The sequence below is a fragment of the Peromyscus californicus genome, unplaced genomic scaffold, assembly GCF_007827085.1.
Source record: "Peromyscus californicus insignis strain IS unplaced genomic scaffold, ASM782708v3 Scaffold_8__1_contigs__length_139910024, whole genome shotgun sequence".
NCBI lineage: Eukaryota > Metazoa > Chordata > Mammalia > Rodentia > Cricetidae > Peromyscus > Peromyscus californicus.
Genome location: NW_026294606.1, coordinates 99,955,104 through 99,980,541, shown reverse-complemented (window position 1 = coordinate 99,980,541; position 25,438 = coordinate 99,955,104). Strand labels below are relative to the sequence as shown.

Below are 25,438 nucleotides of genomic sequence, written 5' to 3'. Positions count from 1 at the left end.
TGGGATTACAGGAGTGAGCCACCACCCCTGGCAGCTTAAAGCACTTTTTTTTTTTTTTAATAGTCTGGGGAAAACAGACACCCTGGCCTAGAAGAGCTTGCCACATCATGGAAAAACAAAAGTCCCCAGATGAAATTCCACAGAGATAGGCATATGGTAAGCCAGGTCCTGTAAGTTTTCCAGAATTTACTATGAAAATCCACTATGAAGCAAAAAATCTTTCTGATTTATTAGCTAGTGCATGCTTATTGAAGAACCTGTATTTTCCCCTAGCATTGGTGACTATGTGGGATATATGTCTCTATCCCTGATGAGACCTTAGCAGTGTCTACACCTCCACGGGACATCGGCCACCTCTCGAAGTCCAGTACACTGAGCACAGGGCTTGAGGTGGGAGGATCTGGCATCCGAGGTTCCCCTTCTTCCCGTCTCTGTGAGCACGCTACCGTCTCCAACACGCCTGCCCACGGAGGACCCACCCTGCAACTTACCACTCCCCACCGCTGCACTGCGGAAGAGCTTGGGCGGGATGACAAATTTGAGGCGCAGTGGCAGGGACTGGATTACCGGGAGGTGGGCGGGACTATCTCACACGGAGGAGAGGCCAAGGTTGTGGCCTCATGGCCAGCAGGTGCGCTGCGCAGACGTCATTCCCACGTGGCTGTTGTCTTGGTACCTGAATCCTGAACAGCCTAAAGTTGCTTCACATCCTTCTCTCCCCAGTAGGACTCTAACTACAGGCTGGGGGGCCAAGGCAAGAAAGCAGGGCCCTTCTGCCTCCATGCAGGCATCGGAAGCAGTGGGCAATGCTTCATTCAGGCCTGGTTCTGGCAGACACGGCAGCAAATGAACTTTTATAGACTGGAGAAAACAGATGCCCTGGCCTAGAAAACTTTGCCACACTAGGGAAATGCTGCAGGCCGCAGGAATATATCATAAGAACTCAGCTGGTTATGGCAAAGTCACTACCTGGAGGAATCAGGGAATTCCTCCAGAGGAAGCCAAATCCCAAGGAGTTTTTGGTGTTACTTGGCTTGTTATATATCAGCTGTCTTCTGTTATGAAAGTCATGTGTGCCTTCATAGTTTTCCCAATTAACTTTTCCCTAAGAAGGGCTAACAGTGTGGACTGATCACTCTCTGGACATACACATTCAAGGTATTTGGAGAACAGCCTCAGGAAAGGCTTTCTCTGGAATCAGATATCTCCCTTAGCCACTTTCAAGGACTAGCATTAATAACAGTCCACATGCAAGTCTCCTGGTAAATTCCACAAGGAGACACCACCTAGGTCAGGTGGATGTTAAGTAATAGCTTTACACAATTCAGCTCGGACCCCTCTTTCTTACAGCCTTACTAACTTTATAGACCGCTAACTCCTTACCTAACCACTTCTAGGAATATTTAGATAACCTCCTGCACTGACAGCTATGCTCAGCCAGAACCCCAGTTCAAGCCTCCCTGTAATTATCATCATTAGCAGCATCCGGCCAGGACCATCCCCAGATGGAGGAGAGTACTTTATCAGAGATACCTCTATATTCTCTAAGAACAGACTTAACCATCCAGGCTACCTGTTTGAGAAGGCCTGGCGGATGTGCCAATTAAGCGTTACTTCCGCCTTTCCCAAACCTTACCTCTATTTCCAGATCTCCCTTTAACTATCACCAGAGGCATCCAGCTGTACACAGGTTGCCTAGCGACTGAGCACACTTTCCCCCACCCTGCAGAAAAACGGCAGATAGCTTGGACAGATAGGAGCCACAGGAAAAAAGAAGACAGTTCTATTTTCTCCCATTGACCTAGCAACTTATAGATTCTTAACATTTTCTACCAATCACGTTTAAGATTATAGTTGAGCACATAAGAGCCCTCTTCTTAGATATTACCTGAATTCAGCCTTTAGTTAATTTCCCCATTAGTCACTTCCCTTTGGGGTTGCAAATGATAATTAACGGTTATTGCCTCCCTATGTGATTCTTATCACCCTTCCATTTGACCCTGGAAGCCTGGCTTTATATACCAGGGCTTCCAGGGCACAGGGAGTCGGAGAAGAGAAAAGAGAATGGAAGAACTAGACGGGTAAGAACTTGAGAGGAACAAACTGAGATGGGGAAGAACTAGATTGAAGGGCTAGAAGAGAGTACTAGAGGAATGAGATGGAAGATGAGGATGAGCCAGATGGGGAAGAACAAGATGAGGAAGAACAAGATGAGGAGAGAGAAAGAGATGGGAGAAAAGATGATATGGGAAGGAACAAGATGGATGAGAACCTAGAAGGGGCAGAACAAGATGAAGGAATTTAGAACCCAGAGGGGACCGCGGACAAGTGTAGAGAGAAATCAGGCAAGAAAAGACCTAAATATGAGAGCAGAATATAAGCTTGTAACTGACACAGAATAATAAAGTATATGGACTAAGGAGTTTCGTGTACATAGATTGATTTCTTCTCATCAAAGATTAATTATCAGCTGGTTGTAGATTCTTCCCGGACCCTGGGAGGGGACTATCGAGGGGGCTGGACCCCCTTAGTCCCTGATAGGGAAAAATAAAGTCCCCAGATGAAATTCCATATACATAAGCGTATGGTAGGTCCCTCAAGTGTCCACACTATGAGTGAGGGAACATCAGTTCTTCCTGTGTGCCTTCCTGGCTTCATCAGATTAAATCAGTGAAAGAAAATAGAAGCATTAAATGATAGCCAAATTGACTTGGTTTGTTTCTCAACTGTGTTATTTTGGGCAAGTTACTCAACCTCTGTGCCGGCAGTTCTTCAACTGTAAGATGATATGTGATGATAAGGTGATGTGTGATAGTACCCCACAGGTGGATACAGCACATACCATTTCCCACATTTTCAGTTTTTTTTTTCTTTTTTTCCCCTGCTGCTTGAGGCACAATGCTGGGAGCTGCTAGGAAAAAAGAAATGAGAAGGAGGAGGAGGAGGAGGAGGAGGAGGAGGTTCTTGAGTCAAAGAATCGGTCCTTAAGTTTTCAGGGAGTCGAAAAACGCCCAGGGTGTGGCTTAGATCATAAGGATGAGCTGAAAGGGACAGAGGACCAATAGGAGACTGACAGAGAAGCTCCCGTCCCTTCTGATCTTCCCAGGAATATCTTCTCCACCGTCTGAATCCCCCTTCAAGGCCAGCAGTTGGCTAGGCACAATGGCACATGCCTGAAGTCCCAGTACCCCGGAAGCTAAGTAAGGAGGCTTGTTGTGAGTTGGAGGCCAGCCTGGGCTACATAGTGAATTTGATGTCAGCTTGAAATTTGTCAGCACAATAAAACAAAACCGTAACTGCGACAACAATACAAAAACAGAACAAAATACACACAGAGGAAAAAGGAAAATTGATCAATTGCAAAGCCTGCTGATTCATAACATCATTTATTTCTTTGTGAAGTCTCTGGTCTGGAAAACTCCAGCTGTCCAATGAAGTTTGGTCTAGATGGAGCAGAACAGCTGTTGGCCACTGGCTTTGGCTTTGGCTTTGGCTTCGGGGGTCCATGGAAGCCCATCTTTCCACTCAAAAGCAGGCTGATGGTCCCTGGCTCTTCTCTTCCCGTGCTAGGCTCCTTTAGGACCCCAAATCATTTCTCGTGGGCTTCAATGCTTCCCTTACCCAACATCGAGCACTGTGCAAGTTCTGAGACTTCTTTCAGTGTTGGACATTCAGTCCTAGCCAGGCCCGTGTTTCCCACGGGTGAGTGGTCAAGGCAAACTGACTTGTGCACTCAGAGGCTGGCAGGAGAGCTGCCTGGCCAGGCTCAGGGCCCTGGCTCCCACAGGGAAATGTGCTTCTGAGCTGGAAAGGAAGCATAACAGAGTGAGGCCTCCTATGAGGGGGACTTCGCTGTACTCATCTAGAAGTAGCTAGCCATGGCTGTGTTCTCTTAGGGAACTCCAAATTCTAATAGGTGGATGCTGGGAGCTGATATTGGTCCAGGTTTCACTTCTGCCCCTCCCCCATAGCTTATTGGGCTGTAGGGCATAGTAAGGGATCTGACAGGTGACAGCTTTCATGGTAGGAGGAGAGGGACCCTGGAGAACTCCCAGGCAAGATGTGGGCCCCCAGTCCTGTTTCTCTGCATGGGCATGCTATACAATGCTGGGCCACATTGTCCTCTCAGCCTCAGTCAACACAAGGCCCCAGCAGGAAACTCTCTCTGACTCTGAGCACCCAGACACACTCTGTACCTATGAGCTGGATAGCCAAGCAACATAGAGTAGACTGTTAGCACATTGGGGGACGGGTATCAGAGGAGGAGGGGAGCTGAGAGCGTGCTCTCACCAAACTGACAGATATAACGGTTTCGAGTTTTACAGCGTTGGTCATTCCAGTTGAAGGCAGCAGATGCCTGCATTTCCACACAGTTCCCAAACCTGAGGGGTCAGGATAAAGAGTGCTTAAGCAGAGGAATGAAACTGGGAATCTAGGAGAATCTTCAGCCCTCCACCCCTCTAAGCCACCTGCATCTCAGAGGCCCAGGGGCTTCACGTGCAAACGGGGCTGGTGGGAGCCAGGGCCATTCTGTTCCCCATACACGGCAGCTCTCCACAGGAAAACGGGGAGGTCTCTGTAACCCCCCACCCGGCCCAGTCCAGCACTTAGCCGTAGCAGGAATAGACAGGCCCACATCCTTCTGCAACCAAGAGAATAGATGCCGGAAGTCCAGTCAGACTTGACTGCAATGAGGGTGTGCCGGGAGAGATATTTGGAGCCCGGGGTGACCCTCCAGACTCATCACCTCCATCCCTGTTACGGCACTCCTGGGCTGTGAGGGCCAGGGAGATGCCACATAGCCAGAATATTCTCTGTACAGGACGACTGGAGGAGGTATGCACGAAGGATGGAGGTGGGTGGGTACCAGAAATGATGTACTGATGCAGGCAGTAGGCAGGTAAGGGTGTGGGTTACAGAGAGCAAGGGCAAATGGCAATGATGCATGGATGGAAACTTCTTGAGTCCCTCCTCCATGTAATGTGCCTTCTGTGCCTCTTGCCTCAGCCCTGTGTCTGCACCAGCTAGGTCCAGGCTTCCCTGGCACCTAAAACCAGGTAAGGTCCAGACCCTCATAGGCTGGGTGAAGGCTCTTCAGTGGCATCTGAAGCTCAACCAGACAGGCCCAAGCGGGAAGTGAGCCCAGGGGAGGGTAAGCATCCCAGACTCACCCCTGGTTGTCAGGCTGCCCAAAGGCAAAACTCGTGAAGGACTGGTGTTCTCCAGTAGTCCAGCGGAAGGAGTCCTTAGCTGCCTTGTAGGTGAGTCCTGGGCCAGGGTAGCCAAGGTTGCCCCCCATCTGAGAGTCCAGGAGCCTGAGGCCCAGTACCTTTCAAGCTCCCAGATGTTAAACCATTCTTTCCAGAACTCTCCCCACCCTGTGGTTCTTCCCTCCCTGCAGCCCTCTACCCAGGGAAAGTGACCATCCTGACTACTGACCCACTCCGTGCTCCAAACCCTTTCCACACCCTCGCTATCTGCTAGTGGGCGACAGTCCACGCATCCTGGAGCCTTGTGGAACTTCAAGTCCCTCCCATTTACCACATCCTTCAGCTGCCAAGCACTCACCGATCCAGAAATTCCTGGTCTCAAAGTCACTGTCAGTCACCTCGTTAGTGGTCTCCAGACGGCCCAGGTAGAAGGCAAGGATGTCTTGCACTTTCTGGTTCTCGATCTGGGCTAGTACCCCACCTTTTCCCTGTAACCCCACTCTGGGTCATATGGGGCAGACTGTAGAGTTCAAGCCCAGAACTTTCTGCCTATTCTGTTGCCCCACCATGGCCAAGATCCCAAATGGGTGTGCAGGCTGGACTGTCTTTACCTCTACCCTCAACAACCGCTGGCCTCTGAGAGTAGACATTCTCTTCCTCTCCGGTCAGACTCCCCTCTGTGTGTGCACATGAGCCCAGTTGGCAGTTCACAGGCCCAAGCATGGTCCTGCTCTCACAAGAGTTTTATCTCAATAACGTGGTGTCTTGAATATATTTGGACCAATTGTCAATATTAGCAAGTCAAGAAATACTAAGGAAAACCTGGGTTTCTGGCTTTAGAAACCCTGTGTTCTGGATACCCTGACTTGGCATCCCAACATGTCCACCACCAGCTGGAGCTGAGACAAGACAGCTCCTTCCATAGGAGTGTGGGACGCAGCCTTGTTCCTTGGTGTTAAGTGAGCTCTTGGCTTTTACTAGCCTTGAATCTATGACTCCTGCTTTATACTAATGAAGAGAGTGAGGCCAGGAGAAGCTGAAGGAACCATCTCTTGGTCCAAAGCCACCCCATTATGACCCTGTTTGAGACCCTGGGAAGGTAAGGGTCAGCAGCCCTCACCTGACATTTCATCTTGGCTCCATAATAGGTGTCTGCCTCGGAAGACACCGTGAAGCAGTCTCCATCAATCCTCAGGTCACAGGTATGAAAAGGAAAGTGTACCTTGGCTGGCAGGAAGGACAGGAAAGCCTGAGTTTGTGTGCTGACCGCAGAATCTTTACCCTCTCCCAACAGGCTGAGCTAAGTTCAAGGTACCCCAACTTCCAGCTAACTCTCCAAACTGGAAGTAGATAGAAGTCAGTAGTGTACTGGTAAATTTGCAAGTGTGAGATCTCTCAAGGGGGCGGGGGGGTGGGGCTGGGGAATCCAGGACTGGCAAAACAGCTCAGTGGGCAAAACACTTGCTACCCAGCTTGATGTTCTGAGTTTGATCCCCAGGACCCACATGGTGGAAGGAGAGAATCTGACATCCACACCAGCTCTGTAGCACACACACACACACACACACACACACACACACACACACACACACACACAAATAAAATGTTATTTTTTTAAAAAAGTCCATAAGCCGAGTAGTAGTAGCACATGCCTTTAGTTCCAGTATTCAGGAAGTAGAGGCAGATGGATCTCTGAGTGAGGCTAGCCTGGTCTACAGAGCAAGTTCCAGAACAGCCAGAGATACACAGAGGAAACCTTGTCTTGAACCCCCCCCGCCCCCCACCAATACACACACACACACAAAATCCATAGCTTGCAGCATTTGCCAATTCCATTGGTATAAATAATCCACTGTGGCCAATTTGAGGATATTGGCATGTTTTTCCCAAGCAAGAAGTAGGTAATCGCTTGGTACATGGACTCCTACGAGCTGGTAAAATCAGATCCAGCCCCCCACTGAAGAGGGTTCTGAAAAGCAACCTCGAGTTGGAACTCACTGGCACACTGGGCTCCCCCATAGCCGACATCACAGATACAGGAGCACTCTTCTTCCCGGAACCGGCCATGCACACACTGCACACTGCACCGTACTGCCAGGACAGAGCAGAAGGGCGGAGTGCTCAGTCTCTGACCACCTGGACCTCAAGTTACCTTAACAGGCCAACTACAGCAAGAACGCCCCCTAGAGAAGGAGCCCACAGGGGCTTCCAGCCACTGCCACGCTCGGCTGCTTTGATTCTCATTGTAGAGAGAAGCAGACTGAGGTTCGGAAGTCGTGGAAAGTGGGCATTGGCACAAGAGGGACTCCTTCTGTCTCCCAGTTCTATCTTTGTTTCAGTAGATAGTCTAATGGGCCCAAACTGATTCTTCTTATTCTTTTAAGTCAGAGTGTTACTCTGTAGTCCTAGCTGATCACTATACAGCCTAGGTTGGCCTGGAGCTCATGACAGTGCTGCTGTCTCAGTTTCCCAAGTACTAGCCCTAAGTACAGCCCGAAGCATTTTAAATCATATATATATATATATATATATATATATATATATATATATATATATATATATATAAGGGTATGGCACACAGTTGGGGCTCAGTGAGTTTTTATTGAATGAATGCACAAAGTATGAAAACCCAGTAGTCAATACTTTTAATGCACTTGAGACTCCCTCTGGCCACCTCAGTCCTCCAGCTGTCCCACTGCACCAGCTCCAGTACACACCACAGGACCAGTGTATGCCCACCGAGGTGCATCTCCCTCACACTTACCCCTCAGGGGCAGCCTGAATAGGCACCGAGTCCTCACCTTGGCAGTACCTCCCTGTGTAGCCAGGGGGACAGTGACAGAGACAAGTACTAATGTTGAGATGTCCATGATTTCGGCAGCTCATGCGACATGGGTTTCTGGGGACCTCTGGTGAGAAGAGTAGGTAATTCTGAGAAGGGGCCTCTTTCCAGCAGATAGACCAGGCAGGCACTTTCCTAGGTGCTGAGGCCAAGGCTTCTGCGGCAGCTCCTCAACTGCTAGTTCCCACCAATTCTAAGTCCTCGTGTACCCGCTGTTCCAGGAGGAGGCAAATAGGATACTCACCACAGAGGCCCCCTGAATGATCCCAGGCCTTGAAGCAGCCCGAGACGCTGGCTGTGCAGAGTGAACACCAGGAGCCTTTCTTGTAAGGGGCGATTGTCTTCCCATTTACATCCCAGTTGCCTCTGTGAGAGCAAGCAAGCATCAGAGGGTCTGGAGAACCTGCCCTTGGGCAGGGCAGGAGCAGGAGGAGCTTTGGACAAAGTTGAGGAGGGGCCTTGGATGGGGAAGGACTGGGTCCTGGCTGCCTTCCCCATGGGCTCCTTTAGCACCTGGCCCGGTTAAGGATTCAGGGGGCTGGATGTGGCAGGGAGACCAGTAAGGAAACAAAAGATGACTTTTGTATCAATCCTGGACACCTTCCATGAGAGCAGGAAGGAGCCTTCACAGACAAGTCCTGCTCTTCATGGCCAGAATCTTTTATATCTTCTTCCTTTTATCCACTTCTCTCTCGTGCAGACCAAGGGGTAAAGACAGTTTGGGTGGCTGGGTGCATACCCCACCCTGAGAAGAAGCCATCCATCCACTCAGCCCCTACAGCCCAGCCTCCCTGTCCTTTCACCCCACCCCTGGCTATCACCCAGCCTATGGTGAGGGGCTTACCCAGGGGAGTAGGCACAGACGAAGGCCTCCATGGCTGTCTGGTCCACAGAGCATAGATGCCTCCCACAGCCCAGCTGGCTGGAAGTGGCCCACACCAGCTGCAGAGAACACGAGGGTGGAGAAACCTTTCAGACTAGCCTTACTTCAGCCTGGGGGTAAGTTGCACCACAGGCAGTGAGGCTTTGGCCTTACCTCCCTGGGGCCCGAGGAACAGCAGCTATGCTGAGCAGAGCCATCAGAATTGAGATAAGCTTTTGGAATGGAAGGGGAAATAGGTTTTGAAGGTTACTAAGTGTTGACAGGAGGGAAGATTATGAGCAGACGGAAAGAGTGACAAAAGAAAGACTTTGATATCAAGGACCTTGTGTAAGATTGTAAAAAACGGCCTTCACTTCTCTCTAGGGCAGTGGCATATCAGACATTTACGTTAAATTCACAACAGTAGCAAAATTACAGTTATGAAATAGCAATGAAAATTTTTTGTCTTTGTTCTTCAAGACAGGGTTTCTGTGTGTAGTTTTTGGTGCCTGTCCTGGAACTCACTTTGTGAACCAGGCTGGCCTCAGACTCACAGAGATCCGAGTGTTGGGATTAAAGGTGTGCCCCACCACTGCCCGGCTGCAATGAAATAATTTTATGGTGGGGGTCACCACAAAATGAGGAACTGTATTAAAGGATCGCAGCATTAGGAAGGTTGAGAACCATTGTTGTATGTATATGGTGAGACAAAAATCTCACTATGCAGCATGCAGTATTGACCAGGAAATTACTGTAAACAGGTTGGCCTCAAACTCAGAGTTCCACCTGCCTCTGCCTCCCAGATGTTGGAATTAAAGGTATGTTCCATCATACTTATAGTTTATAGACTGTTCTTTTCTTAATCCAGGGCCTGGCACATACTGAGCAAGTGCTCTACCATTGAGCTGCATTCTCCTAGTCCACTAACCTATACTTTTTTTTTAAAGAAAGATTTCATATTGTTTAGGTTAGCCTCAAACTCTCTCTATACCCAAGGATGTCATTGAACTCCTGACCCTCCAGCCTCTACCTCCTGAGTACTAGGATTACAGGCATATACCATGTCTTGCTTTAATGTAATATAATTTTCAAGTTTAAAATTTTAGAGCTAGAGTTATAGTTCACTGCTAAAGTGTTTTCCTATCATGTGCAAGGCCCTGGGTTGGATCACTAGTACCACATATATTCAAAATTAAAGAATGAAAGAAAGAAGAGAAAGAAAGTATAAAATATAATTTAAAGAAATAAATTAAAATATAATTACATGCTTCAAAACAAGCAAACAACCCCTTATCATCATTGAAAACAAAACAAACAAATAACAACAACAACAATGAAACCCAGCCTTAATAACAATAAAAACACTAATATAAAAATGTGTGCTAGGCAGATTTAATCTCAGCACTTGGGAAGCAGAAGCAGGTAGATTTCTGTGAGTTCAAGGCTAGCCTAGTATACAGAGCTAGTTCCAAGACAGCCAGGGCTACACAAAGAAACTCTGTCTCAAAAAAACAAAACAAAGCTGGGCGGTGGTGGCGCACGCCTTTAATCCCAGCACTGGGGAGGCAGAGCCAGGTGGACCTCTGTGAGTTCGAGGCCAGCCTGGTCTACTCAGCGAGATCCAGGACAGGCTCCAAAACTACACAGAGAAATCCTGTCTCGAAAACCAACAAAACAAAATAAAACAAAACAAAACAAACAAACAAACAACAACAACAACAAAAAACCTTATGGGCTTGGGGCAGAAGAGATGGCTCAGCAGTTAAAAGCACTGGCTGCTCTTCCAAAGGACTAAGGTTCAATTCCCAGCACCCACATGGCAGTTCACAACCGTCTATAACTCCAGTTCCAGAGGATCTGGCATCCTCACACAGACACACATGCAGGCAAAACCCCAATGTACATTTAAAAAATCTTAAACAAACAAACAAAACAGACAAACAAACAAACAAGGGCTGGAGAGATGGCTCAGAGGTTGAGAGCATTGGCTGCTCTTCCAAAGGTCCTGAGTTCAATTCCCAGCAACCACATGGTGGCTCACAACCATCTGTAATGAGATCTGGCGTCCTCTTCTGGCCTGAAGGGATATATGCAGGCAGAACACTGTATACATAATAAGTAAATAAATCATTTTTAAAAAATCAAAAGAAAAAACTTATGGGATGAAGCTGGGCATGATGGCACACTCCTGCAGTCACAGCACTTGGAAGCTGGATGCACGAGGATCACCAACTCAAGGTCATCCTGGGCTACATAGATCAGTCTGGGCTATATGAGACCCTGTCTCAAAAGAAAAAAAAAAAAGACTTCAAAAAAACAAAAACAAAAAGACTTCATATTAATGATATAAAAATCCACACCAGAAGACAAAGAGGAGCAGCTCACCCCTGTAATCCAGCCCTTGGGAGGGAGAGGCAAGTAGATCACTACAAGTTCAAGGCCAGCTTGGTCTGCCTAAGAATACATAGCAAGGCACTGCCTCAGAATACAAAACAATGATCTGGAGATGGCTCATCAGATAAAGGCACCTGCTGCTAATTCTGAAGTCTGCAGTTCAGCCCCCCACGTGGTAGAAGGAGACCACCTCTACAAGTTGGCCTTTGAGCTCTCCATGTACTCTGTGACACACAGACACACACAAATGAGCACACAAACAAGCAAAATGTTAAAAACAAAAACTAATAAACAAACAAACAAAAAAAACAAAACAATCGGCCAGAGAGATAGCCCAGGAGGTAAAAGTGTCAACTGCGCAAAACTGACAGTTTTGTCTCTGGGACCCAAGAAAAAGTCAGAGATCCACCCCCCCAAAACTGTCCTCTACCTCTGCATGTATGTGGAGGCATACACATAAACAAACAGATAAATATTAAATTTATCATTATTTTAAACAAAACAACAGTAGTCCATTTACATAGGCACACATAAAAAACACACAAACACAAAATGGAACAAGGGCCAGGTGTAGTGGCGCACGCCTTTAATCCCAGAATCCGGGAGACAGAGGCAGATAGATCTCTGAGTATGTAGGCCAGCCTGGTCTACAGAGTGAGTTCAAGGACAGCTACATAGTGAGACCCTGTCTCAGGAGATAAATAAATAAACAAATAAAACAAAGAGAAACCAAAATGAAACAAGGCCTGATAGTTCTAGGGACAGATATAGCAAATGTCATATAATTTATTCCAGAAAATAGGAAATAAGACAAAGATTCTACTTCATTTCATGGGTCAGCTTCACTATCGTTGTATGTATACTAAAGGTGTTAAAACATGTTGAGAATTTTGCTTGTGTTGTTCAGTGTTGTACTTAGCCTCTTAACAGAACCAGGTATATAAAAACACTCAACAAATATTCATAGTCCTTGAATGGAGGAGAAAAAGAAAGAAACTTTCTTGAGAATGACGTACCTGAACTTGAGAAAGATTCTTCTGTAGAGGGACAGAGAGAAAAGACAAGGCACAGGGCTCTGGTGTGGTGACATCTAAATCTAGACAGTGTCCTTTAAAGGATGAAGTACAGCCTTCTCTAAGGTGACTGGGGAGCCCATGCCCTGGCCTCATCAGCAGCTCACTCACCTGTGTGTAGTGGGTGCAGGTGGCATTGTGGGCACACTCAGCGTCCCCATGTCTATACTGCAGCCCTTCAGCAAACCAGAGGTTGACCACTTCAGCAAAGGTTGCGGAGCCCACGGGCAGTAGCTGCACATTCCAGCCCACTTGTGGGGTGTGCCGTGGGGCAGATGCCACATTTGGGGTGGCTGAAGTGCCACAGAGGGCTGCCCTGGCTTGAGCTGTTCGGGCCAGGCTCTCGCTCCAGTCCTGGGAGTGGCACAAAGAAAGACATCCTCAGGTGGTATATTCGCCTTTCCCTCCCAGTTGCTGTGTGACGAAATTAACTATGAGGAGGGACACTTTATCCAGCTCAAATTCCAATCCATCCCTGCAGGGAAGTCAAGGAGGCAAGAACTTGAAGCTGCTGGTCACAGCCAGTCAAGAGCAGAGAGAGAGTGAGGCATGAATGCTGTGCTCAGCTTACTGCCTCCGTTTCCCTGGTCCAGGACTCGAACCCAGGGAAGGGCGCCACCCACTTCTTTCTTTTTTCTTTGTGTTTTTCAGACAGTATCTCTCTCTGTGGCCCTGACTGTCTAGTAACTCTTTATGTAGAACTGGCTGTCCTAAAACTCACAGAGATCCACCTGCCTTTGCCTCCCAAGGGTTGGGATTAAAGGCATGTGCTACTATGCTCGGCTGGTGCCACCCACTTTTAAACTGGGTCTTCCCATGTCGATTAACGTAATCAAGACTGTCCAGCGCAGATGCACCACAGTCCAACCTGATCTAGACAGTTACTCAGTGAAATTCCTTCCCTGGTGATTCTATTCAAGTTGACACAACCAAAACTAACCATTACAACTGGCCTTTGGATAAGAGGGAAGTAATGAGCAATGAGTCATCTCCACTGTCTTTGAGCATCCATGGGGGGCCTGGTCACACTAAGCAAAGAGCTGAGCTTGCCTGCCTAATGATCGGAGCTGTTTTCCTCACTGCATAGAGCCACAGAAGGTTCAGCCAGGACCTCTGGAGCTGCCCGAGACGTCAGGAAATAGTGCCTCCATCTCCCTGAGCTTTGCATGAACACCCTTCGGCCCTGCCTAGGGAACAGCACTAGGCCAGGGTAGGGGATTGCTTCTACTGTCGTGTTTCCCATCCCGTAATCTGAGCCTGGACAGTGCCCAGACTTGCAGGATGTCTGGCTTTGTGTTTCTCTTTGAGAGCTGGCCCTGGCCACAGTTAGAACTCTGCTGCTCCCATCTGGCCAAATGTGATTTTTCCAGGCCTTTGACCAAAGGGCCCTGAGAAGGGAACAAACAACCTGCCGGTTAATCATAACTCCCAGCCTGCAGGGTCCTGGGTGTAGAAGGACTCACTGCCAGGTATTACTTGGAAGATCCTAGCTGCTCAGGATAGTAGGCACGAGGAGGAGGCGGCGGCGACAGAGCCACTCAGAGTAGGGCCGGAGAGAAGCAGACCACTCCCTCCTGGCCCTCCCCCACCTCCTGGGAAACTGACCCCTTAGCTCTCAAGGTCGCCACCCACTGTGGCTGTCAGCCTCGGAGGACTTTATGGAAGGCAACCATGGGGAACCTTGCCCTCCCTTACCCATTCCACCCTTGTTCCCTGGCCTGTTCACACGAGCTGGGTCGACAGCGGTCCCAGACTATGTCTGAGCCCCCAGGATGATCAGGCCCAACGCTGTAGCCTCAGTCACGGAGGTTCTAAACTGCAAATGCGTGGCTGAAGGAGGAACTTGGGAGAGGCCCCTAATACTCTCTAGACAAATCCTGGTCACATACCAGTGCCCCCACAGCCCAGCGGGATGCTTCTCCCTCCCTGTTCTTCACCTCTCCATTTCTGCTGGAATCCTTTGTGTGGCTCCTTTTCCCTGGAGGAAGGAAGCCTGGCTCCCCCCTATCTGTTGATCTCCGTGGCAACAAGATGCCAGGAAAGGCAGGTTTGTCCCTTATTGAGTGTGAGTCGCTGAGGGCCCTGACCTCCATACTACGGGCTTTCCCTGAAGGAAGAAGCTCCATAGCTTTCCAGCCACCAAGACCTTTGTGCCCTCGGTGAAAGGGGAGGCCCTGGCAAGGCCTCCTGGGCTCACTTTGGGGCTCGGTCCCCCTGGCGGCCCTCTTGATACAGAGCAGTTAACATACTCACCATTCTCTGCATATTGGCTGCGGGAGGCTGGACCTGACTGCGCAGGCGGTTGTGCAGGGAGAGGATCAGGAAACTCTCCTTCCTGCTCAGGGCTGGAGGCCAGGAGAGAAGATCAGGCCGACGACGACGGCACCTGGGACATCTCCACAGCCAGGTGAGAGTGCAACCCCACCCAGGGACCCAGATCTGAGATGAGGAGGGACAATGGTAGGTGTGTCGGGGAGAACTCCCAGTAGAGAGAGAGAGGGATTCCAAGAGAGAGACAGGAGAGTCAGGTGAGGACAGACCAAGTATCGAGCAATGTTGTGAGTGACTGGCTTGTGGGTGGGGGTGAGGAGGGAAATGAGAGACCCAGGCCTGGGCTAGAGGCAGTCCTAGCTGCGGCTCCCTTCTACCACTGTTTCTTCTCGGTCTTCGCTGAAGGCTCTAACCAGTATCTTTCCTTAACCCCAACCCCAGACCCACCTGCGTCATCCTTCTTCCTCCCCAGTATCCATCCATCACCCACCCCCCACCATTGTCATATAACGGGTACCCCCATCCTAGCACATCAGTCCTGGGTACCTGACTCCTAGAAACCCCTTGGGATCCCTTCTTCAGGGATCCCTTCACAACAGCACTCTACTCCTGTTTTTGCCCAGGTATCCCTTACCTTGGAGAGTTGGAGCCTGCTCTCGCAGCTGGGGTGTCTGCACCTCTGTCCAGGTGACACCAGGGAGAGTCAGGAGCACAAGCAAGAGACCAAGCCATCGGCTCTGGCCTCCCAGCCCCAGGGAGGGCTCTGGCTGAATCTCTGGCCTGCCTGGTGCTGCAGACATGGCTTCTCTCAGCAGTCCACCTAGCCTCCAAGGCTTTGTGAAGCTATCCACAGTCTCAAGGAGTCAGGCTAAGCTGCCAGACAAAAGGAGGAGGCTAGTGAGTCATCACTGTGTCCAAATAGCCTCCCCTCAGTGGTCCACTGGCTTCAAAAGAGACATCGAGTCCTTCTAAAAGCCTCCTTCCTCCAGCTTCAGTGTCTGGCCAGTCTGTTCCACAGCAGCAAGCAGAGCGGTGTGCACTGACCCTGTGGCCCCTGCTAATCATTGTAGGATTATTAGCACCCTCAGGGAGCCCCCAAAGACCCTGCTGATTGGCCTACAGACATTCCAGGGCCGTGGATTAGGTACTGATGGCTGTACCCTGGCAGGGACAATGTCCTCCAAGCCCATGGACAGCTTCTGTTGCCCAGCCCCACTCACAGGGAGGAGGCTGGGACTTTGGCAGTGGGCCCATAAAGCAGGCAGGAACTGGGCAAGACCCCAGGGGAGTTCTTTCCTTTCTTGGGAAGCTCATCCCAAACGCTCAGCCATGAATTAAACATAAGCAGGAAGTAAGTATTCACCAGACAGGTGCCACTGGCAGGATCTTAGAGGAGCAAGCCGAGACTGCACCTTCAGGAAGAAAGGTGTGCCTTACAGAGATGTGTCAGTGTGAGAGGATGAGGCCAGCTCCAGGGCCCACCATGCTTGCCCATGTGACTTTGGGCCAAGACAGAGGCAAGGCAGACAGAGAGGAGAGCATGTGATGGATGCCCTTGGCTGACTTGAGTCCTGCTGGGAACAAGCCTGCCTCTAGACAAACAGGCCACAGTGGAGCAGGAAGGCAGCAAACTGCCACAGTTTTAGGACCTAGCTGAAGCCTACATACTCCCACCAGAATCACTGAAGACCTACCACGGCCAAATCAAAGGCTGGCATGCAGACCATCGTCAAATGCCCACCAAGGTTATTCACCCATTCCAAAGCACAGCCTTGCAAGCCAATACTTTGTTTTTCTGAAGTTGATGTAGTCCCTGTCCCGGGAGTCAGCACTCTATCAGATGGCGCCACATTGGAAATTCTGCTGGGGCACAGATGGAATGCATGGGTTTTCAGAGAAACACTGAGGGATATTGGATGTCAGAGAGCGGGGACAAGGCCAGGCAACAAGGTGTGCATCTTTGTACAATACCCAGGGCCTCAAGAGCTTCTTTTGCCTCAAAAAGATGGCCTGGCAACTTCAAAATCACCATGGTGGGTTCTATCCATGATTAATAATAGCTGCATTTTCATCTGTAAAAAAATATTGCTATTATGTGTGTATGTGAGTATGGTGGAGGTCAGAGGACAACCTTAGAGAGAGAGAGAGTTTTCTCCTACTATTGTTCCCAGAAGCCAAACTCAGGTCACCCAGCATGGTGGCAGGGACCGTTTCCCACTGAGCTATCTTGCCAGCCCCATAGCCACCCTTTTAATAGAGCTTGCAAAGCATGTTTACAAATGTAACTTATTCTTGTCACAACAACCTTGCTCTGATGCCATTTGGCAGATGGGGAAGCTGGACACAGTGAGTCTCAGGGACTTGCTCAAGGTACATCCCAGCTAATTCTGAGTCTCTACATTCATATTCCCAGGGTTTTAATTTATATACATAGTGGATCTTTCAGAGTTCGATGTTCAATAGCTTTGCTCTATGCTGGTGATAAATAACACAATTCCTGGTCCTCGGCTCCAGGATGAATATGGCTCTTTGTCATTGGACTTTGGGTTGGATAGGAGGAACTGGGTAGAATAACTTTAACATTTTTTCCCTTTATTTCATGTTTGTGGATGTTTTGTCTACATGCATGTCTATGTATCATGTGTGTACAGTGCCCACAGGGTCAGAAGAGGGTGTCAGGTCCCCTGGGACTGGAGTTTACAGAGTTGTGAGATGCCTGTGGGTGTTGGGAACTGAACCCAGGTTCTCCTGAAGAGCAGTCAGTGCTCTTAACAGCTGAGCCATTGCTCCCTACTACAGTGAGCTTGAAGTTGCCAGGCCTGCTGTTTGAAGTAGAAAGTCCTGAGGCCCTGGGCTTTGTACAGAGCTGCACACCTTGCTGCCTGGTCTTGTCCCCACTGCCTGACATCCGTGATGACAACCATTTCCATCAGTGTTTCTCCAGAACTTTCTTTCATCTGTAGCCCAGAGTGGTTTGAGTTTGTGGTCCATGCCCAGAATCCCAGGTAGTTTGTCACAGCTGTGAAGTCTGACTAATGCAAGTAGAAAGATTTTCCAACTTACTCTACTAAGTTCAGTATTAACACCAAAGCCAGATAGAGACATCATGGAGAAACTACAGGTCAATATTCCTTATGAATAAAGACACAAAACCTCTTTCAACAGAATATATAATCTGACTTAGCAACATATAAAGTAGATCAAACACCATGACTAGATAGTATTTAATTTAACCAGAATGCAAGGTTAGTTTACTATTCGAAACTCTAGGTTTGTAAGTGTTGCTGCCCTGGGCTGCAGTGGTGCATGCCTTTAATCCCAGCACTCAGGAGGCAGAGGCAGTTGGGTCTCTGTGAGGCCAGCCTGGTCTACAGAGTGAATTCCAGGACAGCCAAGGCTACACAGAGAAACCCTGTCTTGAAAAAAACAAAACAAAACAAAACAGAAGTGTCTTAGTTAGGATTTCTATTGCTGTGAAGAGACACCATGACCATAGTAACTCTTTTTTTGTTTTGTTTGTTTTTGTTTTTGAGACACGGTTTCTCTGTAGTTTTGGTGCCTGTCCTGGAACTCGCTTTGTAGACCAGGCTGGCCTCGAACTCACAGAGATCCGCCTGGCTCTGCCTCCCGAGTGCTGGGATCAAAGGCGTGTGGCACCATTGCCCAGCTCATAGTAACTCTTATAAAGGAAAACATTTAATTGGGATGGCTCACTTATAGTTTCAGAGGTTCAGTCCATTATCATCATGGCGGGGAACACGGAGGCATGCAGGCGGATGTGGCGCTGGAGGAGTAGCTGAGTCCTACATCTTGCAGGGAACAGGAAGTGGACTGAGACACTGGGCGATAACCTGAGCATAGGAAACCTCAAAGCCCGCCCCTACAGTGATGTACTTCCTCCAACAAGGTCATACCCACTCCAACAAAGCCACACCTCTTAATAGATTATGGGAGCCAGTTATATTCAAACTACCACAATAAGTAAAGGACAAGATCCACATAGTCATCTCAAAGACAGAAAAAGTATTTGAACTGGGTATAAAGTGCTTCCCTAGCACGTTTAAGGTCCTTGGTTCAATCCCCAGTACAGAAGGGGTAGGGGAAAGAAAAAGTACTTGATAAAATCTGAAGCCAGTCAGTGTACTGGGCAAACCTCTTGTCTCAGGTATTCTACAGGCTGAAGCTGAAGGATCATTTGAGCAAGACCCTGTATCAAACAAATAGAAAACACAACACAAAGCTTTGTAAAACTTCTCTGCCAGATGTGGTAGCACACACCTTTAGTCCTGGCACCTAGGAGGTAGAGGCAGGCAGATCTCTGTGAGTTTGAGGCCAGCCTGGTCTATAATGTGAGTTTGGACAGTCAAGGCTGTGTAGAGAGACCCTGTCTGAAAGAACAGTAACAGAAACAAAAAATTTCAACAAATTTAGGAATAGACACGAAATTCCTTAGGTAGGTATGGTGGCTCATGTTTTAATCTCAACATTCTGGAATGCTAAGGCAGGAAGATTAACATAAATTTAAAGCCAGCCTGCACTATATAATGAGAACTTGCCTAAAAGTAAAATAAATAAAAAGATAAATGAAATTCCTGAGTCTGATAAAGATTCCTGGTCATGATTGCCTATATCATCCCCAATAGGTTAGATTTCTAATGCTAGTACTTCAGAACATGACTTATTTAGGATCTTTACAGGGGTAATTGAGGTTAAGTAAGTCTGTTAGGTGTTCTCTAATCCAGTTTGACTGACGTCCTTTGAAGAAAGGATTAAAACACAGGCATGGAGGGAGAAAATGGCTATCTGCAAGCCGAAGAGGCAGGCCCTCGGGAGAAACCAACTATGTCTGTACTTTGCTTTTGGCTTTTAAATGGTCAGAACTAGGAGAAAATATATTTTTGTCAATCGTCCTGCTTTGTCTGGTCAAGGTAGGGTCAGTTCCCCAAGTTGCTCCTTTACAGAAAAATCTCGGACCTGGATCTGACAGCCAAAGGCCTATGCTGGTCTGTATGACAGCTGAAGACCTCCAACCACTGCCCCCAACAAAACTATGGAGACTACTAGAGCCTAAGGTCACCTGTCTGGGTAATGGGTCTCTTTGATTTTAATCGATACATAGACCATTTAGATTATATTTCCAGTCATAATTTATCCTTTTCAGATCTCTAAGAATATTGACTGGCTGTAGTTTTAAATATATAAACACCTTCCCTGAGGCTTCAGCTACCTTCCCAGTTTCCCTCATAAGTAAAAATCAACCCCTGCAGTGGTGGTGCACGTCTTTGATCCCAGCACTCAGGAGGCAGAGGCAGGCGGATCTCTGTGAGTTCGAGGCCAGCCTGGTTCACAAAGTGAGTTCCAGGACAGGCTCCAAAGCTACACAGAGAAACCCTGTCTCAAAAACAAAACAAAACCAAAGAAACCAACCAACCAACCAAACAAACAAATAAACAAACAAACAAACAAAAAAAACAAAGCAAAAATCAGGCCACTGGCTTCACTCCCTAAGGCTAATACCAAGTCTAAAAACAATTTACCTTGCTACCAGATTCCAAATAAGAAATAAACTCACCAAACAGGTTTCAATGTAACTTTTTACTATTCCTTTGTTTAAAGGAACTTGTTTTACAACGACTATTTCAGTGATCGACCACCTATGTCTCCTGATAAATAACTGGATAAAAAAGGAATAAAGTTTAAAGTTTAAGCTATAAGGATTCAAAAATTTAAGGTCTGAGGACATAAAAGTTTAAGTTATGATAAAAAATGATTGAATACATAAAAATTCTTAAAAAAAGTGTTTCAAATCTCTTCCCCTCTCTATGCTATTGTTACACTGAGATTTCAAAAGTTCAGAGTTTTGACATTAATCAATAGAGCTCTGATAAGCTATTAAACTAGCTCTGTTAAACACTATTTTTAGCATAGTCACAAGCTCAAGATTTTTAAATTCCCTTTGGTTGTTTTCTAAGTTTAGAAATAAAAATGTTTCTCATTGTGCTAAAAACATCTGCCTAGTCTATATACACCCAATCTTCTGGATAAAGTAAAAAATGTTAATGCTTTCAACCAAAATCATTTTCAGGTTTCCAAACTTTTACTATGACTCAGAGGCAGGAGTCTACTGCCTCTTCTACAGTGTGGATTTCAGTACAGACTACAAGCAATAACAATGCTAGCATATCTGAAATTTTTGCCTCTTAAAAAAAGGTTCTTGCCGGGCGGTGGTGGCGCACGCCTTTAATCCCAGCACTCGGGAGGCAGAGCCAGGCAGATCTCTGTGAGTTCGAGGCCGGCCTGGGCTACCAAGTGAGTTCCAGGAAAGGTGCAAAGCTACACAGAGAAACCCTGTCTCGAAAAACAAAAACAAAAACAAAAAAAAAAAAAAAAAAGGTTCTTATAAGCTCAGGAAATCAACTTGGATCCACCACCTCTCACAGGTCAAAACGGGCTCCAGCTAAGTACTACCAACCAATAGCCTGTTTCCCCACCTGGCTATTCCTGAGGGGGTGGGATCTCTTCCTCTTTCCCTGGTTTGGGGCATGCCTCTCCTGTCTGCCAGGACCATGGACCTGGAAATTCCAAATGTACACCTAAAAGAAAAATTTCCCCCTTAAAATTTTTTAGCTTCATTTCCTGCCCATTAATATATATATTTGTTCCCACAGATTTCTAATCAATTAAAGGCTACAGACTGCTCCAATCGTGGCCTGCATGTCCCTAGCCCCGCACGGTCCTGCAGAGCCTGGACAACAAATGAAAACAGTCTGTTCTTCCCAGATTCGGTCAACATTCCAGTCTTTGGGGCCCCAACAACACCCCAATGTCAGCACAAAGTAGTCGCGGATGATTTCAGCACTCCATCACTCATCTTTTATCAGCAAAAAGGCTGGGATGTTAAATTTCAGACCCAGGACATAACTTATTCATCACGTCAAAGCTGGACCAGGCTGCCAGGTTATCCCAACTTCTCTCAGTCCCTACCTACTATAGGATAGGGCTTGCATACCCTGCCCTCTACCCTGAACTCTCCAGCCCAGGCGCTGGACTGCCCTCAAAAAATATTTTATTCCTAATGTATAAATTCTTCCCAGTACTTTTGCCAGTTAGGTGGTATGAAGATCTTGCTATGGATGCATTGAAACAGGTTGCTACTGCCCTCTCACAGCCAAAATGGTTTATTCATTGCTTGGATTGCAATTTTGAGATCTATGTCAGCTCCACAACACCTACAGCTTTGGTTCAGCAAGTGCACACCGCTAATCACATGAACTCTTTATCTAGAAATGTTTCATTAGCATTGGTAACTCAGGAAAAGACTGATTGAGAATTAGCAGATAGAGCTAGTGCTTTAGAAGAAGCCATTCTTTACACGGGGACTCAGATTCAAAATACTAAGACACACTTAACCACATTGTGTTGTGCGAACTATAATTGATTTGTGGTACTATTCTGCTTTACGGCAGATCAGAGATGTCCTGGGATCAGGTACAGCTACATCTACAAGGTGTTTGGAATAGTTCTCAGCTTGCTATCAACATGGATGCTCTTCATTTTCAGATTAACGCCATCATTCTAAACTGCAGATATCCTCTGCAGAAGAGGTGGCTAGTTACTTCATCAGTTTGGTCAAAAATCTTGTTTAAAATAATTCTTTATGGAGTTTTCTTATTAATTTGGGAATCATTGGAGGATTAATTATTCTACTTCTATTCCTTCTTCCAGTCATCTTCAGACACTTAGGATCCAGAGTACACTCTACCCAAAGGGAGATTCACATGCTTCATTTAATAAAGAAAAAGGGAGGAGATGCTGGTGGCCCTGCCAGAGGAGCAGCAGGTAACAATTGAAGTTGGAGGTGTCAGACCACTGGGAGGCAAATCCCTGATGGATGAATCTCGGATAGGCAAGACCCTGAGACCACAGACTCCAGAATGTCTTTGCTTCTGCTTGCCTTCACATGTTGGTTGCTGCAACCTTTCTCTGTATCTGGAATGATGTGAATGTGTGTGGGGGAGATTACCCACTACCTGTAATGTAGTGTGTTTATCTTATGGAAATATCCCATTCTACTGAGCATTTTTATCTGTGGATTATGATGAAGATGATTTCTTCTTAAGCTGTAGTGTCTAATTGATAATAATAATGTTAGTTTAAATAGAGTTTTGGTGATTAAAAATATATACAAGGAAATGTCACACAGCTAGGAACTCTGAGTTTCACCTAAGGAGCTGCATAGATCTCAGTTCAGGTTGATGATTAAGGAAAACAATTGAGTACCAGGAGCCAGGTCGGCTTGAATTATTTTATTCTTAATGTTAAAAGATGCATTCACATTGCTTCTCGGCCTTTTGGCTAAGATCAAGTGTAGTATCTGTTCTTATCAGTTTAATATCTAAAAAATTTTTTTTAAAAGATGCATTCAGGGGCTGGAGAGATGGCTCAGAGGTTAAGAGCACTGGCTTCTCTTCCAAACGTTCTGAGTTCAATTCACGGCACCCACATGGTAGCTCACAACCATCTGTAATGAGATCTGGTGCCCTCTTCTGGCCTGCAGGCATACTGTATACATAACAAGATGCATTCACAGGTTTTGGTGTGCATCATAGCTGAAAAAAAGCCTTAAAATAACTTCAGGTTAGATCAGATGTTTTGATAATGGTTTTGAGATGAAAAACCCTAGAAAACAATCTACAGTTCACAAGGACACGTAGCTGAGCTATAGATTCATTAGGTTAGGGTCAAAAACACAAAGCAGCCCAACTGTTACTAACTGATGTACTTTCCTTGCTAGGATTGATTGGTGATCAAGGAAAATGATTATTTCTTTGTTCCCATTTCTGCCCTCAATCTCCTGTTATAAAAACTGTTGATGAGTAGGTATGTACCCCAAAGGTTTAAAGTAGAGTTGACTGTTTTCCACTTATAAAAGTTTAGGTTTCTGATTCCTTATAATATTACCTTTCAAGATAAATAATAAAGTGATTGTTCCTTTCTTTGTAACCTCAAAGAATAGTCTGCCAGTAAAAGAACTGGCTGAGAAAATACCCTGTTTGCTTATACTCTGTTAATCTATAGCAAGTTGCTTGGGTATGAATGTGCTTGGGTTCTTGGAGATAATTTGATTTTCACCTGTAATATGTAAAATGTTTAATCATGTAAGGGATAACAGGCTGTTATTTTCTTGTATTCATTGTAATCATTCACTTGAAAAACAGAATGTAAGCACATTGTAACTTCTATATTGCCTGAAAGATTGTCTTGGGGTATACAAGCAACAGAGGAAAAATAGAGAGGAAGAATAAGGAAGAATAAAGATAGAGTTAGAAGGAAACCATCAAATAGGAGAGAATTAGGAGGAAAACATCAAGAGAGACATAAGGAACATTTCTGGATAAAGATGAAAGAGAAAGGAGAATACAGAAGAAGAATTCAGAAGGAAACCATCAAGAGAGAGTGTGTGTCTTTTCCCTTACCCCTCAGATAAAAAAGTCACAGCACACGACTCTGTGATTTCCCTTCGAGTCCTGAGCTGCTGGAGGCTGGCCCCCCAGGCAGTGAAACTGCACAAAGTGTAGTAGTATCTTGTTATGGCATCCCTAACAAACAAATACGGTACTTACAAAAACTTCAGCTGGTGTAGCAGGGGGGACTAAAGTGTTTCCTTTCTAAGATCAGAAAGAGGGGCAGGCTCTTAGGATGAGGAGGCAAGAGAATTCTGAGTTCAAGACCAGCAATACCTACATGAGACCTGGTCTTAAAAAAACAAAAAGCAGGGGCTGGGAAGATGGCCCAGTGGTGCAGTGGAATGATTTTTTTTTTTTTTTTTTTGGGCGCCTTTCCTGGATCTCACTCTGTAGACCAGGCTGGCCTCGAACTCACAGAGATCTGCCTGCCTCTTGCCTCCCGAGTGCTGGGATTAAAGGCATGCGCCACCACCGCCCCGCGGAATAAACTTTTTGTACATTGTGAAGATGTGTCACTCTGATTTAACAAAAAGCTGAATGGCAAATAGATAGGAAGGATTTCCAGGCACAGAGGACACCGGAAGAAGAAGGGTGGAGCCTCGAAGAGACACAGAGGAAGGAAGGAAGTAGGAGAGACTGTATGCAGATGAGATTAACGAGCCTCAGGCAGCACATAGATTAATAGAAGCAGGTTAATTTAAGTTATAAGAGCTAGCTAAAAAACAAGCCTAAGCTATTGGCCGAGATTTCATAATTAATAATAAGTCTCTGAGTTGTGATTTGGGAGCTGGCTGGTGGGACAGAGAAAGCCTCGCTACACAGTGGTTAAGAAAATGGCTGCTCTCCAGAAGACGTGGGTTCCATTTCCAGCATCCACATGGTACCTCACGACCCTCTGTAACCCCAATTCCAGGGAATCCACTGCCCTCTTCTGGCCTCCATGGGCATCTGGACACACGTACATGCTGAGTTTTGTATTATTCAGCTGGATAGATTTGAGGAGAATTAGGATCATAGACTTCATTTTTTATGTTAAGCTAGCCTAGGATGAGTTCTAGGTCACAGTCTAGAACCCCTTATTGACTTGTCTTTATGCTTGTGAGGCAGCAGAGAGATGGGGAATAGTGGAGAGTTAGGCCGACGAGTGTAGGTGTTGCTTTTAACCTGCTCCTTTCCCTGTAGTGTGCCAGTGATGCAGTGGAAGGAAGCTTGGGAGCTTCAGTGGTACACACACACACACACACACACACACACACACACTCATACACACATAAATAATAAATAAAAGAAATAAAAATTAATGGAAAGACAATCTACAT

At 46.7% G+C, this 25,438-nt stretch overlaps 1 protein-coding gene, 1 long non-coding RNA gene and 1 pseudogene across 4 annotated transcripts; 2 read left to right on the top strand and 1 right to left on the bottom strand.

The window, feature by feature from the left end:
- Positions 1–3,369: 3,369 nt before the first annotated feature.
- Positions 3,370–16,622, bottom strand: LOC128104070 (C-type lectin domain family 18 member A-like). 3 transcript variants are annotated; one of them, XM_052728829.1, is made up of 13 exons: positions 15,813–16,622; positions 15,287–15,525; positions 14,635–14,726; positions 12,493–12,735; positions 8,897–8,994; positions 8,297–8,418; positions 8,012–8,119; positions 7,209–7,301; positions 6,331–6,437; positions 5,569–5,698; positions 5,172–5,315; positions 4,291–4,382; positions 3,370–3,804 (listed from the first exon to the last, which is right to left on the bottom strand). In XM_052728829.1, the coding sequence occupies exons 2-13, from the start codon at positions 15,450–15,452 to the stop codon at positions 3,658–3,660; spliced, it is 1,542 nt and encodes a 513-aa protein (XP_052584789.1). In that variant the 5' UTR covers positions 15,453–15,525; positions 15,813–16,622; the 3' UTR covers positions 3,370–3,657. The 3 variants fall into 3 exon arrangements, with proteins under 3 accessions (XP_052584789.1, XP_052584788.1, XP_052584790.1); XM_052728828.1 differs by lacking the exon at positions 15,813–16,622 and adding an exon at positions 15,773–15,812; XM_052728830.1 differs by lacking the exon at positions 15,813–16,622 and having other exon boundaries at positions 3,657–3,804; positions 5,172–5,268; positions 15,287–15,805.
- Positions 12,744–24,625, top strand: LOC128104071 (uncharacterized). Its single transcript, XR_008215858.1, has 2 exons — positions 12,744–14,788; positions 22,378–24,625. It is a non-coding gene; the product is annotated as an uncharacterized LOC128104071 (long non-coding RNA).
- LOC128104878 (uncharacterized) lies at positions 22,988–23,096 on the top strand (annotated as a pseudogene).
- Positions 24,626–25,438: the final 813 nt, after the last annotated feature.

Bases quoted from the DNA above. Each gene is read 5' to 3' on its own strand.
- LOC128104070 (XM_052728829.1), bottom strand. From the start codon at position 15,452: ATGTCTGCAGCACCAGGCAGGCCAGAGATTCAGCCAGAGCCCTCCCTG. The intron at 7,302-8,011 runs GTGAGGACTCGG...CTGTCCTGGCAG, and splicing joins CACAGGGAGGTACTGCCAAG to TACGGTGCAGTGTGCAGTGT. The intron at 3,805-4,290 runs GTGAGAGCACGC...CTTCCTTTCCAG, and splicing joins CCGTTATATCTGTCAGTTTG to CTCAGAAGCACATTTCCCTG.